Here is a 16,127-nt window from a genome sequence, read left to right on the forward strand (position 1 = left end):
ATGAAAACAAGCCACAACACAACAAAATTAGCACAACACAAAGGAAACAAGCTGTAACACAATGAAATTAGCACAACACAATGGAAACAGGCCACAACACAATGACATTAGCACAACACAACCGAAACAAGCCACAACACAACTAAATTAGCACAACATAATGGAAACAAGCTGCAAGACAATGAAATTAGCACAACACAACAGAAACAAGCCACAACACAATGAAATTAGCATAACACATCGGAAACAAGCCGATGTGCACTACTGGGTCACCATACAAAACTACTATTTACACCACATGTACACATGTATCCACATATATCTTGAAGGAAATTCAGCAAAATTTGTGACAGCATGTAGAATACATCACAGAAATCCAAACATTCAAACTGCATGGCAAAAAAATCGAAGTACAAAATCAATTGACGTAAAATTTTCAGTAGCAATGCAGCTCTGGCCTGAAAGTGACAGTTCTGTCATCTAGACTGAAAATCTCTGACAGTGGCCTTGGGCCAGCAGGACATGCTTATTGTTGAGCCCACTGAATATAAAAAATAATAATTAAAACATGGATACTTGGATTCGATTTATCAAGAAACTCTCATACCACTACTACTAAAAATGCAATGCACACTGTGGAGCATAACCATACTGGATGCAAAAATGCATTCCACTGCCTCAGGACTTCTCCTCTCGTTCACACTGTCTGTGTTTGTGGGTCTCATTTCATTCATGTCAGAGTCATAGCGTGTGCCACTGTAAAACTGAAATCTTCATTCAAGCATTAATAACATCAAATACATATACAGACGATACACATAATGCAAGCTAACATCTGCCACATACAAATCAACCAAAGAAGACCAGTATGTAATTTACTTTCTTCAAATAACAGGGTTAACATTCTTTTTTGATGATAATAGTGCAGAATCGCCCTATTATTAGTGTATTGGAATTACAGTGTAATTTTGCATTAAAACTTTGCTCACAACCAGAAAACCAAAGCCATTGATCCATGTTATGCACAAATGATGAAAAACTACTTTCAAAAATAACTGGACAACTCCCAACGCTATGATGTGGGTTTGCACACATCTTTACATTTGAAACCACACTGGTATAAAAAATTAACACTTTGTCTTCATTCATTTCCACTCTCTTTAAGATAAATAAAGAAAGAAATAAACCCAAAGCATTGTCAGAGTGAGTGGGGATGGGAGATGACTTTTGGGACATTTTAAGAAAAGCCGCAAGATTTCAATGCTGCCATTTTCTCAATAAACCATGTTAGCACATTTCTCGAGCTGAGCTTCCTGCAGTGAAGCCCTCCCAGTACATGGCACCCCGCAAGCATGTATTTAACCAACATCCTGGAGGACCTCTGCAAGTGCCCTGCAGTCCACCTCACACAATTATCACACATGTATTCTATTTGTTTTAGAGACATAACAAACTTTACTGTCAAATATCTAACAACTTAGTCCAGCAGTTAGCAGATGGAGGTGCTTTGCTTCAATAATGGGGGTAAATGGATTCCATCTGGGGCCATTTTTTTTTTTAGCTTTTTTTGTACATTATGTCTGATGGGATGCAGAAAGAAAGGAGCTGGCTGAAGACATGAGAGAGGAAATAACTGAAGAACTGCAGGGATCCTATTATCACAACATCAAAGGTTTTTTTTTTTTTTTGACAAAGGCAATAAGGATAACCACTTTTTTATTTAATTAAAAAAAATTAAGTAATTTAATAATTTTTTTTAATTAAATGTCTGGGAACTGTGACTGTGCAAATGTATTGTTAAGTCAAATGGGTTCATCTGACAAAAAGTTTGGGAGTCTTTCCTATAGAATATATTAATGGCACTGCAATGTTTTTAATGTAATAATGTGTGACAGGTGATCACATAATTACACAAGTGCCTAACTACAGCCTTCTACAAAAACCACCTGACTACTTAAAGCCTATTACACTCGAGGGAACGAAGGGAAGCACTCAACCACAGTCTCTTCTTCGGGTTTCACATTCATGTGCCAGAATTCTAGTTATCTCCTTCAAGAAACACTTGTAAGAGATGTAGATTAGAGGGCCAATGTCTGCTGCCAGATAAACATGTTTCATTTTCACTTTTAACTCTCACTCCACTCATTGAGTCGGAGTCTTCACATATTCAAAGGAGTATCAGATGTTGGGAATTAACTAATAAAGCACGGTCCTCAAAGCGCTACTCTATGAACAACTTAACCGCAGGGAACATCTGTTTTATGTGGTTTAATGAGAACTGTCTTTGACTATATCACTAGTGAGTCTTCAGTGCAAGTATGGGAAATAATTTATTGGCTGTCTCTGTGATTCTATGAAACGTAATTAGCATTTCTTTGTGTAAACTGTGAGTGTTTTTAAAGCTTTCAACCATGGTATTATAATCTAGATGAGTAAGTGCTTACATGCTGTTAAAGGCTGGAAGGGAGCAGTGAGAAACCCAAAGCTGCTTATTACCCAGCTTTAAAACACATCTGCATTCCACCGCTGGGTTACATCTGACCAGAGCATCAACTCTTCTGGATTCAGTGGGAAGAGAGTGTGTGTTTGTGTGCACAGACAAATAATGAACACTTCAGGGGCATTTGGATATATGAGATCTATACAAACTAAATATACTTTTAAATATACTTTTAACCCTGGGTTATGAAACACTTGGATTTTTACAGTGCTAAAATGATTAGGTCTGAAATGATAGAGTGATGGAATGTTACATGTTATGTATGCAATAGACAACCAATCATAAACTAAACAGTGCTTTTCTCATTAAATACTCCTTTGCAATCAAAGAAAATTTTATGTGGTGAGTAAAAGGCCAATATCATGTCAATTTCATGTATACAAAATTCAGATCTATATCACTTTTTTCTGGTGCCATGTTTTGGTGGATTCAATTCAAAACAGGAAGTCCACTATTTATAGCACAGTCACACCATAATACCCAGATATAAAACATAAGGGAAAGGGGAGTAAAATTGGAAGGGGGAGAGAGGAAAAGTGATCTTGCCTCAAAAAAGAGGGCAAAAATAGATTTACTGCAACTCTTTGCTAAAGATTTGGGACACTCTGTGGTGTTAGCACATGTTAAGCTAATGCAACACTCTTGGTTGTAGAAACAGGTTGTAAGAAACAGACTTACAGACTTTACAATGATAAATTCTTCAAAACACAACTTTCAAAACTGTTTTCTGGAGCTTTTTTGAAAAGATGTTCTGTCAGATGAGCAATTGGCATGTTTTTAAACTACAGTACAACCAATTGATTGCACCCTCACAGCCTCGTTTCCATTCCTCTCAAAAATTAGCCTAAATATGGCACGACCTCAATGAAGGCTGGTCCAGTGGGTACGCCAGTAAACCTAAACAAACAAGAGACGTGACTGAAAAGAAGAAGCTGCTGGCCAAGCCTCAGATATCGTACAGCTAAGTTGTCAATGACAAAAGGGTGTTCTTTCATAGCACTATTACTCTAAGAAAGATGCATGAGCTTGACTAACATAATTAAACCTCAGTGGAGAAATTAGAATTTTAAAATGCCCGTCCCAAATGGTCCAAGGCACGAGATATGGGATTCCTTATAATATTTATGGCTTCTCAGAGCTGGTGCGACAGCCACTTCACCACTGCCCATTAGTTTTAGGTCTTCAAGTGAGTGAGAACAAGAGCTATTACAGGACCAGCCTGCCTTTCCTCTTCCTCACTCTCTCCCACAGCCTCTCTCTCTCTCTGGCATCCCTAAGCAGCCTCTACATCACTGTCACCACACAGACCACCAGGGAATAGCCCCTGGCAACTCCTATAGTGCTAACATGGCATAACACCCCGTGAATTATGAAAGGGGGAGTGGGGAACATTTGTAACTACAAAGGAGCCCAGCATATATTCACTCTGGTTTCAGTTTGTCTGTCTGCCCTCCCAAAACTCAGACAAGTATAAATGTCCACCACTTCACCTGAGCATTGTCTCCCATGGTGCAGTGCATCTGAGTCTCAGCTAGAGTGGTTAATCCAAGGGAGTCTAATAGTGGCAGGAAGAATCACAGACTGGACCCAAACATGCCCCTCTAGCTGTAGGGTATCACTAAATTGTGATATGATACATCATTACACATATTTTGCGATTCAATAAATCACATTTTCATAATAGCATTGCTATAGCAAGCAAATTATTGTAAACTGACCAAGCAAGAGAGACTGAAGCTGTGTGCAATACCAGTTTGAGCGTTTCCAAACATTTGATGTAAAGGATATATAATATGATGATATTGTTTGAGAAGGACTCCGTTCCTAAAATATGAAGGCATCTACATAATTTAAGCCCAAGTTAAGATGCAGTCACATTTACCTTTGTTCAGAACATTTTTACAGGCAAAATCCAGTAATTTCAATAGAAATCCGTATGATAATGAATTTCGCAAGAGGGCAAATCTTACAGTGGGTTTGGGTGCACTTGGACCAACAGAAGGCTGGTTGGTTTGAAAGTAACTTTTGTGTGAGCTGTGCTTTGTACATCACTACACTAAATGGACCTTTTTTTGCCCACAAAATTTCGCTAATATGACCACACTTTTATATGTGAGAAAAACTGTAAATGTGATAGTATAAATACAACATTTAAATAATTCATGATTCCCATTTATGTTCTCATTGTTCTACAGCCATAAGAAATTAAAACATTATCTGGAAAATATTATCTTTACATTTGCTGAAAATATACAGTATGCATTGAAAGAAAGTATGAACTTAAATAAAAATCATAATTAATCTCGATTTATTCATTATTATTTAAACTTTTTCCTCAAAAATGCATCCCTAAATAACTCCTAACAGCTTCAAGTATATATCCACAAAATGTTGTATATATATATACAGTGGGTACGGAAAGTATTCAGACCCCCTTAAATTTTTCACTCTTTGTTATATTGCAGCCATTTGCTGAAATCATTTAAGTTAATTTTTTTTCCTCATTAATGTACACACAGCACCCCATATTGACAGAAAAACACAGAATTGTTGACATCTTTGCAGATTTATTAATTAGCAAATGGCTGCAATATAACAAAGAGTGAAAAATTTAAGGGGGTCTGAATACTTTCCGTACCCACTGTGTATATATATATATATATATATAGGCTATAGGCACAAGTATCTTGAGTTATTTATGCAAAATCATGATAAAAAGAATCAGTCTTGATATTAAATTATAATGCAACTACCCAATGCATCTATACTTAATTTATGATGCCAGGAAGAAGGTCTCAAGCGGCAAAAATTTTAACAGAATCTCTAAGTACCAATCATGACAACAAACATGTCTGACGGAAACCCCAAAGCATTTTCTCACAATTTCCTGCGTCAAACAAGCACTACAGATCTGCTCTCGGAGTCTGTAAATGGTAATTCAGCCTCTCTCTTCCATTGATGTTTGAATGGCCCGGTGCTGTACTCTCACTGCAGTGTATCCACACAAGCTTTGAGCGCACTGACAGCTTTCCTCCTTTCCAGTCAGAGTGAATTAGCATCACAACTGCCCCTAAGTGCAATCCCACACGTTAGCGCATCAGCTTGAACCAGCAGGTCTGGTACTAAATAAACACAGCTGAAGTGCTTCAGCAGCAATTCACACACATACACACCTCACAAATTCACAGACAGTCTAGCACCCACAAGGCTGGTCTATGGGCCGGGCTGTCCATAAAAGATAAAAGAACACTTTGGCATCCAAAACGACTTCATGAAGCACCCCCACCCCCCAAAGACCCAAGAGAGAGAGTCTGTGGGAAACCTGTTTAGCAAAAGTGACTAACAACTTGTAACATTTGTGCATAATTGATTAATTATCTGTTCAGTTATTTGTTTTTATCTGTTAGCACAGTTTACACAAAATATATTATTTACATTAATTCACATATTGAATGTCACATAATCTCCTCTATCAGTACAATTATGAAGGCTTAACATTAATTCAATTCATTCAATATGAGTATCAGATCCTTTTTTAAAAGGTGGGCTTGAATAAGTTACTCATATAAGAACTTATTTCCTATGTCCTGTCATGTAAACTTTAACTAGGCAAAAGAAATGACAGTCTGACTGTGAACAGAAGAGACAATGAGGGGCTTGGGAAAGGTCATGTCTGAGTTCAGCATGATTGGACATGTTTGGAAAGAACTGAAATTCAGTGAAGGGCAAATCTAGTGAATCCCCTGCCCTACAAAGCCCTGCTTGCAAACCATTCAAAAGACCAGGAGGATAATTAACTATACTCAGTTGTCTGCCTGGTGAACTCTGAAAAACTCTCATTCACATTTCTGTCCTAATCATGCTGGATTTATCTGTATATGAGAGCTAGAGAGAACATGTAGCAGAAAATACACTACCCTTCAAAAGTTTGGGGTCGGTATAATTTTTAAACATTTTTGAAAGAAGTCACCAAGGCTGCATTTCTTTGATCAAAAATACAGTATAGTATTTTGAATTACTATTCCAATTTAAAATAAAAGTCTTCAAATGTTAACATAAACTGATAAGGAACGTCAAGTCTACTGTCTCATTACCTGCTCCAAAAAGGTAAGCTGACAGGGCAGTGAATGTGTTAAAGTTACCGAATGAGTGGCCATGTGTCGAACGAATCATAACAACTAAATATAGCAACACTACTAGAATAGATCATACATCAATAATCCATGTTGAACAGTATAATGGAAGATCTCTAATCCCTTTCATTGTGGTACTAGTGCCAATTCTGGATGGCATAAGGGCCTTTCGCACCGCGGGAATCTTTTCATAGTACCAGAACTAATTGTGGAACTACCCACTTTTTGGCGTTTTCGCACCGCCGGAACTGGGTGCGATTTTAGTACCGGACTGCCTTTTTCGAGAACCAAATTAGCTCCTACTCCGGAGCAGGGTCTAACCAGCACAACTGGTACTAATCGTGACGTAAGTAGACATTGATTGGCCAAACGCGTACGAAAACGCCCTCTAGTACTGGGAAATAGTTCCCGCAAAATCGTCCCAGTACTTTAGTACTGTACATTTAGTTCTGGAACTAAAGCGGTGCGAAAGGCCCTATTGTAGCTCAGCCAGTCAAAACACGTCTAGAAAGCAGGATCAGCCATTTCAAAGGGGGATGGGCTTGAACCTGTCACCAGCCATATTGAACCGTGACCCAGAGAAGGCCTGAGGATGTGGATTTGTCTATGCCTACGCTGGAAGAGCAACTCTGAACTTGCACAACCATGCGACCCCGCAACTTGATCCGGTGGAAGTTCTGACCTCTGAACAAGAAGTAGCAGAGCAGTACTTCAGAAGCTCCACCTGCTAATCAGCTTTTACAAACTGAAGCAGCATTGGGACTGGCATTCATATGCCATCCTGGATACTGCCCTTCTAGAAGATTTTGAACCAACCTCGAAACAGCACACATGACTAAACTAATCCACAAATCAACCAGCATTTCATTACTACGATGACGTGTTTTGTTTTAGGGTTAGATGGAAGATGTTTGATCATGCCGCATAATCTGGGGCCAGACAATCCATTCGAGGCAAGTGATAACAGCAATTGAAGGGCGCTCAGTAATTAAAAACTTTAAATGAAGCAGGATTTAGCGAGTAAATACCTCTGTGCCTGATTTAAAGGCCGGGAGCGCCTGTTCTTCATTTAACAACTGAATCCCTGTCCATCTGCTATGTTATGCACTGTTTAACAGAGAGCAAGAGAACTAGTACAAGCAAATCAGACTTTCATCAACTTACTAACCTAATGGACAGCATTACCTCTGAATGTACCGACTGTGGGGGTTCTCATCCACATTGATTTTACTTTTGGACTGGCATTCTCGGAACACAAAACCTCTCTCTCTCTAAGCAACTGCCTCCTCGGCCTTTCACGGCACAAGGGGTTGCTGCGGATCAGCAGAGGGATGAATGGGTTCTCATTTGTACTTAATCCAAAGCTCCTCATCAACCGGAGATGACATGGAAGGGTTAAAGTCCTCGGTGACTCATTCTTTTTCACTCCAACAAAGAAAGGGAGAGTGAAAGAGGCAGAGGGACAGAGTGAGAGACCCCTTTTTTCTAGGACATTTCCTTTTGCTTCTGTACATTTAAGCGCAAAATCTAAAGGGACACACAGGTCTCGTTTGGCATCCTGTATATCTGAAATTGGGGCACCTTTAATACCACCGAGAGAATCACCTAGAGCTTGGGCCATCGTTCAGAAAAAAAGAGCTTCAAAAGAAGGGGGAGTAGATCAAAGAGTCCCTGCAGTCTATTCAGATGCAATTGCTCTCAAATCACATTGTGTTGTCACACAGTTTTAAAAGAATGGGTCACTGCTGTTTTATTGTGGAGATGCTACCACTAATGAAACGGACAATGCAAAGATTAGCGCTGCCAGCCAAGCTCCTGAAACCTCACTCTGTCTTTAATTGTGGAGAACAAGGGAGACAGGAAAGCAGAGCAAACACTAAACAAAAGAGCAGGGAGCGGAGGCAGAGAACGTCAGCAGAACTCTGGGTATGATTTTACAGTAGCCCTCCATCCAAGATGAGATGTGATCCTCTATGTAGGAAAACATAAAGACCAGTGCTCCACTACGTCTGCACTTCAGTGCTCCAGTTGACCTGTTTTAATAAGCTCTTCTTGCACACAGCACACTATATACTATACTATATTCTCTGAGGCACACTTATACTTCCTAAGCTCCTACAGGCACAATGTATACTTTACTAACTGTAACTCGAACATGTCTGCATACTAGCAACATTGGTAGCCACTTGAAATTTTCCATGTACTTAATGAGTAAACAAACAATGGACAGCACATATAACCTTTGTTCCAAAATCTAATAAGCTGACTCTACAGGCCAGGGGACAAAAAACAAGTGAAAACATTGATTTAATGATAGAATTTTCATGTTTCTCTCTCTCTTTTTTTTTTTTTTTTTTTTTTGGACAGGTAAGGGAAATAATTATTGCGTAAACCGCTATCTAAAACTCACTATTATTCATGTAATTTACATAAAACTCAGAGATAATCATACTGATCAATGTTAATATATAGCAGTGCAAAGTCTAAGTGACATAACTTAATTACGCTACCTCTTAAAATATGCTTTGGTCAAATTCAAAAACAACATCACAAGTCAATCCCAGAATGCTCTGCAACAAGATCAGTGAAAAAAATCCAAGATGATAGTTGATTACTGAAATAATTACAAACTTCCAAAACATTTGTTGAATGAAATGCTTTCATATGATGCATGATTCATAAGTTGCTGCCTATATAGATCATTTAAAATCAGTCGCTTATGAGGTTTCATTTCAGTATGAATGCCTTCTTTAAAAGCAGTTGCCTATGTAAGACATTGATGTAGCTCATTTTGGAGTCAGTGAATCTTTGACTGAGTGTAAAAGGAGCCACTTACCAGACCTGTGCAGGTGGATATAGCCACAGAGGATTCAGAATGGTTTCGGATGGAACCCTGATAGAGACAGTTATGAATAGAAGGGTCAAGGGTGGCTGTATTGATGCCCTCTGCACCCAGTGTCTGTACGGTAAACCCCTCTGCCAGCACATGGGATGGCTGCAGGTCTAAGTGTAATTCCTTGCCAAATGCAGAGACATGATAATGCACTGGACCACCAACTTCTGACAAGGATCTCTTGCTCCTTCCATGTCTTGACACATCGTGGGAAATGAAGCTTCCAAGTGAGTCCACTTCCACTGGTGTGGCAAAATCGTAATCTGTGAGGGGAACAAACACATTTTAAATCACCTGACTCAATACCAATCCATCACTAGTTATATTGATGACTCATCCTGCACTATAAAGGTTTTTGACCAATCAAACAATCTCAAATGAAGAAAGGAAAACTGCACTATCATGGGGTCTTGTCAATACTTGTTGGATTATTTACTTTCCCTATATCTGGTCTAACTAATCCATAAAAAAAAAGTAAAGAATTTACCTCCTGACTCTAAATCGGTATATCACTGTTTAAACTTTATTTAATATTGCAATATCAACATACTCAATGTCTGTATGCAAACTTTCTGTACTGTCTCATGCTTCTGAATGAGATTTCAAACATTTCAGTGCCCAGTGTAGCCTGCGCAAGCTGTGGAAATGAGGAATAAGTTAACTTGTATTCCTTGTAGTCACTATCTATCTATAAACCTACTGTCAAGCATTTCACCAATAGCTCAACATGAACATACATTTAGTCAAGCGTTCCAAAACGTTTGACTGGTATTGCAAATATTAATTAAAAAGACAATAAACTCTCTGTGACTAGCTCAATACGCGGTAGATAAGAGATGAGGGAATCCTTCTAATGCGCCCACACGCGCGCTAGCGCACGACCACCGGCACAGGAAACTCATATTTGGGAGTATATTTATGTTGTAAATCTCTTAATTCACAGGATCTGTGTGGCATGCTTCAGCGTATATGTGTACAGGTATATCCAGGTAGGGATCTTTGGTTCAAATAGGGCGCGAAAGCATGCATCGGCATCCATCACTGGCTTGTCATCAATCAGAATAGAAATACAGTTGAAGCGCGTAAAGACACAAACCTTGATAGAGGACGCCGGGGTCGCCGGTATATGAGACCGATGTTACAGAGTGGAAGCAACAGAACTGCAGAGCCTGCAAAAGTACAAATAACTCACCACAATTAACTTGATTAGAACAATGAGTATAAAACATATGTATAATAAATAATTAACTCTCAGCGTGTCACCTGCCTTTATAAAGTTCCCAAACGACACACTCGCCAATAATCTCACTGATGTGCTGCTTACCAGAGGGACTTGTAAACTCCAGAGCAAAAGGAAAAGGCAATCCATGTTGTCATGTATGCACCTTTACTGTTACCTCTTCAAAAACGGGGAAAGGAACAATCCGCAAATCCATGCAATGCAATAATGAGACATTGCTAATTGTTTAAACTGCCCTGTTTCTGTCGTTCCTCAAGTAAAATCCACCGGGTTCATTAGGGTAACGCGCACCGCTTCTGTTTGCAAAGCGCAGGTACATACAGAACTGCTGAGCAGTGACAGTCGGCGTGTATGTGTGTGTGTGTGTGTGTGTGTGTGTGTGTGTGTAAACTATACTGAGATAGTGGCACCGGCTGATGGGCAAAGGTGGGGATCTAAATTTCCACCAATCAGCGACGACCATCTGCGGGCGATTCAGTGTATTAGCGCTCCTCACTGTCCGACGGTCCATAAACAGATCGCAGAGTTCATTGAAATGGGATACATGTTCGTAGCACTCCCTCTAAATGAACGGTCCGAGCAAGTAAACACACGCTGTCGAAAGAGTTTATGTGTTCAATATGAATCTGAAGAGTTCTGAATGGGCTGCCGGATGATTTATGATACTGTACGCTGTACTGTTTAATGAACGTCAGATCTTGTTCTTAAAACTCTACTGTCATGAATATCTGTTCTGCAAGCGCTCAGCTGATATTTAAAGCTTAGTCTACAGTGAATACAGCAGTTTGTTTAACTGATTATTTTTGGGTTCTTGGTCTAAAATGCGCCAGCTCATCTACTGCATCTATTCAGCCTTTTCAACGTTGTGCAAAACAAGATCTCCAGACAACTTGATTCTGGTTGTAGCCTTTAAAGTCTTATTACCAGGCAACTTTTAAGAAGAAATATTTTAGAGATTTGTCTGTTATGCCAAATTATAGGATCATTTGATTTCAACAGAACAGATATAAATCAGAAATAAATTTAGCATGCTACAGTTCTTTTTATAGCTATGTGTTTACACAGACTTTGAATTACCCTAAAAAAAAAAAAAAAAGTAAAACCTTAAGTAAACCAGATCATTACATGACATACATTTTTTTTTCTTTTGATTCCCAAAAAAATAGGCTCATTAGAGTTATTTTTTGGGGAATCGGGCTACACTAGTCACACGGTTTTGATTCAAGCTCACAAGAGTCATTCGCTCAGGAATCAGAGTTTAGTTGGTTGCATTTGCATGTTTTGCATTAACTAAAACAAACTTACAAGAGTTGTTCTTTCAGGAACCGGATTACACTGGTTGCACTTTGTTTTTGATTCTTTAAAAAGACCTGACTGATATGAGTCGTTTGTTGGTTAATTGCACTTCACTCAAAGCACATTACATTCACTAGCCTGCTCATTAAGCAATTTTTTACCGTATCGGTCTACACTGATTGCTGCTGATGTAAATTTCACACTGTGGATTCAATACTGCGGCAATGCTGAATAGTAGCAAACACTGTCAAAATATTTTAGCACAGTGTTATAAAAATGAGTCTGCACTTAGTGAGAAAATCCCGTATTTTTAAGAGATTTAACCTGGTCTGAATATGAACTGGTTCTTGCTTCCCAGTCCTATGATAGCCAAACAGAGGACTGTTATTACACACTGACTCCAAAGTCTTATTAAGACAAAAGCTCGGTCTGCATTTGGGTGAATTTGAGCACTCGCATTTGTTTTCCCTGTTCACCGGTTTCTTAAAGGAGCTCATAAAACTACCTGATTTGTATACTAAAATGTTTATGAATCACATAAAAGTTAAAGTTGAGCTTCAGCCAAAGAATAAAAGATCAAATTGAGACGTCATAAGAGGTGGCTTTAAGGTAGTTTGATATTTATTTTGTTTGTTTTTCACAATGGCTTTGGATTTTGTCTCTAATGAACAGAGGAGGCCAAGATTACCATGCTCTACACAATATCAACCATATGACAAGTAGCTCAAAGAAAGTCTCCATGTGAAAAGAATCATCCAGTGAGTTTAACTGTGCTTTACAATCCATTAGTTTCTAGCCTAATTTTGAAAAGTCCTCAGAAAGAGTGTTGTCAGATGTTTTAGTAAATGTTGGCTGGGGGCTCAGCTTGTCAAAGCCAAATGCATCAAACCCCAAAGGAAGATGGTTTTGCTTTGACTACAGTGTTGTTATTTACCCAGGTTTCTGTGCCAATACTTCTTTCATGGTTTTAAAACTGTGCCCAAACTCCACTGAATGGAGTAGGCACAGATCGCTAAACATGCACCACCATACCATAAAGCCATGGTTGACATGTATACAGTATGTTAAATGGAGTCAAAAATAGTCAAAAGGTTCACTCATAGATGTCTGTCCAACAATCAGTCAGACTATGCACACAACCAACCAATGAGCAGTTACAGCCTTAAGGGGGGCACAGATCAAATACTTGCCAATACAAACTTCTGGAATAAATGAAACGACTCTTAAATGTGTACCTTCATCAATTCAGATTTGCTTCGTGCAAAAGATTGGCACATATGATCGTTTAAAGCAACTTTTGCAATTTAACGTAATGTAATAGGCAGTGAGGTCATAACTCAGCCTCTGACCTCATATTTGCTAACATTTGTTCTCCCTCTCTTTACATGGCTGTATACCATTTGTTTTATATTTGTTTGCATGTTGTGGAGAAATGGCTTTTCCAGCAGTGGCTCCAGCTGAGGAGAACTATGCCAGGTCAGGGTTGCCCGTATCTGCTCCTAATTTACCCCGTACTGGGTTTGGAGAACAGAGTGCAACACTGGAACCATAATGTCTGATGGTCAGTCGAAGCACATTCTCCAAATAATGATGATCTGCGGGTTTCAATTTATTTATGCAGAAATACACAGCACAGCTCATCTACATGTATTTGATAACATCAGGTTTTTTTATTTTGCTGAGGAGGACAAACCTATAAATCATACAAATTGTAGAATTAAACACATTTGATTATATAAAAACATACACACAACCTGCTTGTAAGGACCAATTTCCATTCTACTCAACAAAATTGTTTATCCATAATAGAGTCTATGTGGGCTGTATCTTTGGAAGTAAATGTGGTATCCAGACTACGATGTTGAATGGAGAGGTCATAAATCTTAAACCATGACATGAATCTATACACCTTTGAGTGGCGGTTGCACCCACTATTTATTTGACTGTGTCACTGAAACCCTAAACAGTCTAGGAAATAACTAGGAAACAACTGCCTTTCAAGCCTGACCTCTTGACTTCAGCTCATACCCTGGAGAACATCCCTGATATTTGTTATCGTATGACTTGAAGGCCTGAGGAAACTTCCAACTTGAATTATCTCAGACATCATGACAAATATAGCAGCTTATGCATTCATTAAAATTCTGAAAGCTACCAACATTTGTATTTTAAAGAATTATCAGTGAAACTCCTTGAAGTTCAGGGGAATAAAAATAAATAACTCCAATACTATCAACATGACATGACTCAAGACAAGGGTCAAATGCTCATCTAAATACATCTATGTAAATACAAATACACAGGAGAGTGGTTTGTATATGTGTAGCTCTGTTTTGTAATATCTATTTGCCTAGCCTTTGTGCTTAGTGTGTACTGGCCTGCACACATACAGTATGTGTAAGTCTGTGTGGGGGGTAAGAGGAAAAGACTCAGATATGTATTAAACAATGCCTCAACATCTGATAAGGCTGTAGCTAATGACTACTTAATCTGGTATAAAGCCCCTCCTCCATTCCCTCTTAAAAGCCATCAGTGTTGACCCATAAAACCATTGTGTCTCATTTCCATAACGGACTTTTTTGAATACATCCTGTACAGCACAAAATATTTTATTTACCTTTATTGTGCAGGTTTGTGAAGAGCAAACAAGAAAGTAAGCAAGAAAATATGTAGTATGGGACTTAATTTTAACCATTGATAATTGATTGGATTAGGGAAACTGTTACATACCAGAATGAAGCCATGGGCAGAATGCGATTTTGACAAAAAATAATGAATAGGTGTTGGTAAACATTATACATAGCATGGCACCAAAAAAATGAAAGTCATTTTAGAGGAAGAGCAAGTTATTGCTTGGATTAAAGATTAAGACAAACTATTTTTCTTCAGATATTAGCATAAACATATGAATGATTCACAATAAGACCAGAAACGTACATTAAATAAGTAAATGTATTTCATATTTTAAATAATATAAATAATAAATAAATAATATATTTATTTTATTTATTTTATTTTATTAAATGTGTATATATATAGTATTTATAGAGTTTTAGCTTTTAGTTTTAATTACTTTTTCTTATTTGTAAGTCGCTTTGGATAAAAGCGCCTGCTAAATGACTAAAAGTAAAAAAGTAAAGTAAAAGTAAATAAGTAAACAGAGGCAAATTTGATTTCAACAGAATAACAATATAAACATTTACAACTGTTTGATACCCAAATACACAGCTCTATATGTTCTCTTCCAATCCACAGAAAACAAAGTACCTGTGTAAGGTATCACTACAGGTGGGCTTTAGCCTGCAGGCTTTAGGTAAGGGGAAGATCATTTGTGGGAGACGAGGCACCTGTGAGTCTGCCGATTCCTCTTTAAAGGCCTCTGACTCTGATCTATCAAATACACACCGGGACAGACCTACTGAGCTTATCTGCATGCTCTAGTTTAATTTGTTCCTGTACTCACGCCTTTAAACGTCAATGTTTATTTATTGTTGTACATGAAAGCTCACAAAATTACTCAAGCAGTAAACATCCACATCCTATTAGCATCTGATTTATGCTTGTTGAAGAGAATTAGCGTAAACCTCATAGCAAGTCTCCATTGTGTTCTTGTTTGCAGTGAGAAAACAGACCAGACTCAGTGTATTTTTAGGTTAGCATTGTGGTGTGGTGTGTTTGACCATGAGAAACCATCATCCTTCATTTGCTCTCAGACATAGAATTTTACTCTCCCGTAATTGCAGCCTAAATATTGTTGTTATGGTTATTTTTTTCTCCCCATGTGTGGAAATATAAAAATTGCAGGAGTGGAGAGGTTGGAGGAACAGGCAGAAGTTTGTTCTGAAGCCTCTTTCTTGACTTACTACAATAACCAGAGAGAGCCGGGGGATAAGGAGTGGCACCAAGGACACTCCAAATACAATAATCAAGGTAAAGATACAGAGCACATGACTAATTTTACTCAAACAACTGGACATGTCAAGTAGATATACTTTATAGCATAGTATGGAACTCATTTATTTTACAGCCTGGTGAGATTTGAGAAAGTAATGCATCAAACAATCA

The 16,127-nt window shown here is 38.3% G+C and overlaps 1 protein-coding gene across 1 annotated transcript in view; it reads right to left on the reverse strand.

Moving 5' to 3' along the window:
* The window catches only part of adamts18 (ADAM metallopeptidase with thrombospondin type 1 motif, 18), a 62,689-nt gene extending 49,584 nt beyond the window's left edge, over nt 1-13,105 (reverse strand). The window contains 4 exon segments of the mRNA XM_016512828.1: nt 9,470-9,789; nt 10,623-10,695; nt 10,794-10,911; nt 13,095-13,105. Of these exon segments, the coding sequence (XP_016368314.1) occupies nt 9,470-9,789; nt 10,623-10,695; nt 10,794-10,911; nt 13,095-13,105 (522 nt within the window).
* Nucleotides 13,106-16,127: the final 3,022 nt, after the last annotated feature.

This window comes from Sinocyclocheilus rhinocerous, unplaced genomic scaffold, assembly GCF_001515625.1.
Source record: "Sinocyclocheilus rhinocerous isolate Xijiao unplaced genomic scaffold, SAMN03320098_v1.1 scaffold1347, whole genome shotgun sequence".
NCBI lineage: Eukaryota > Metazoa > Chordata > Actinopteri > Cypriniformes > Cyprinidae > Sinocyclocheilus > Sinocyclocheilus rhinocerous.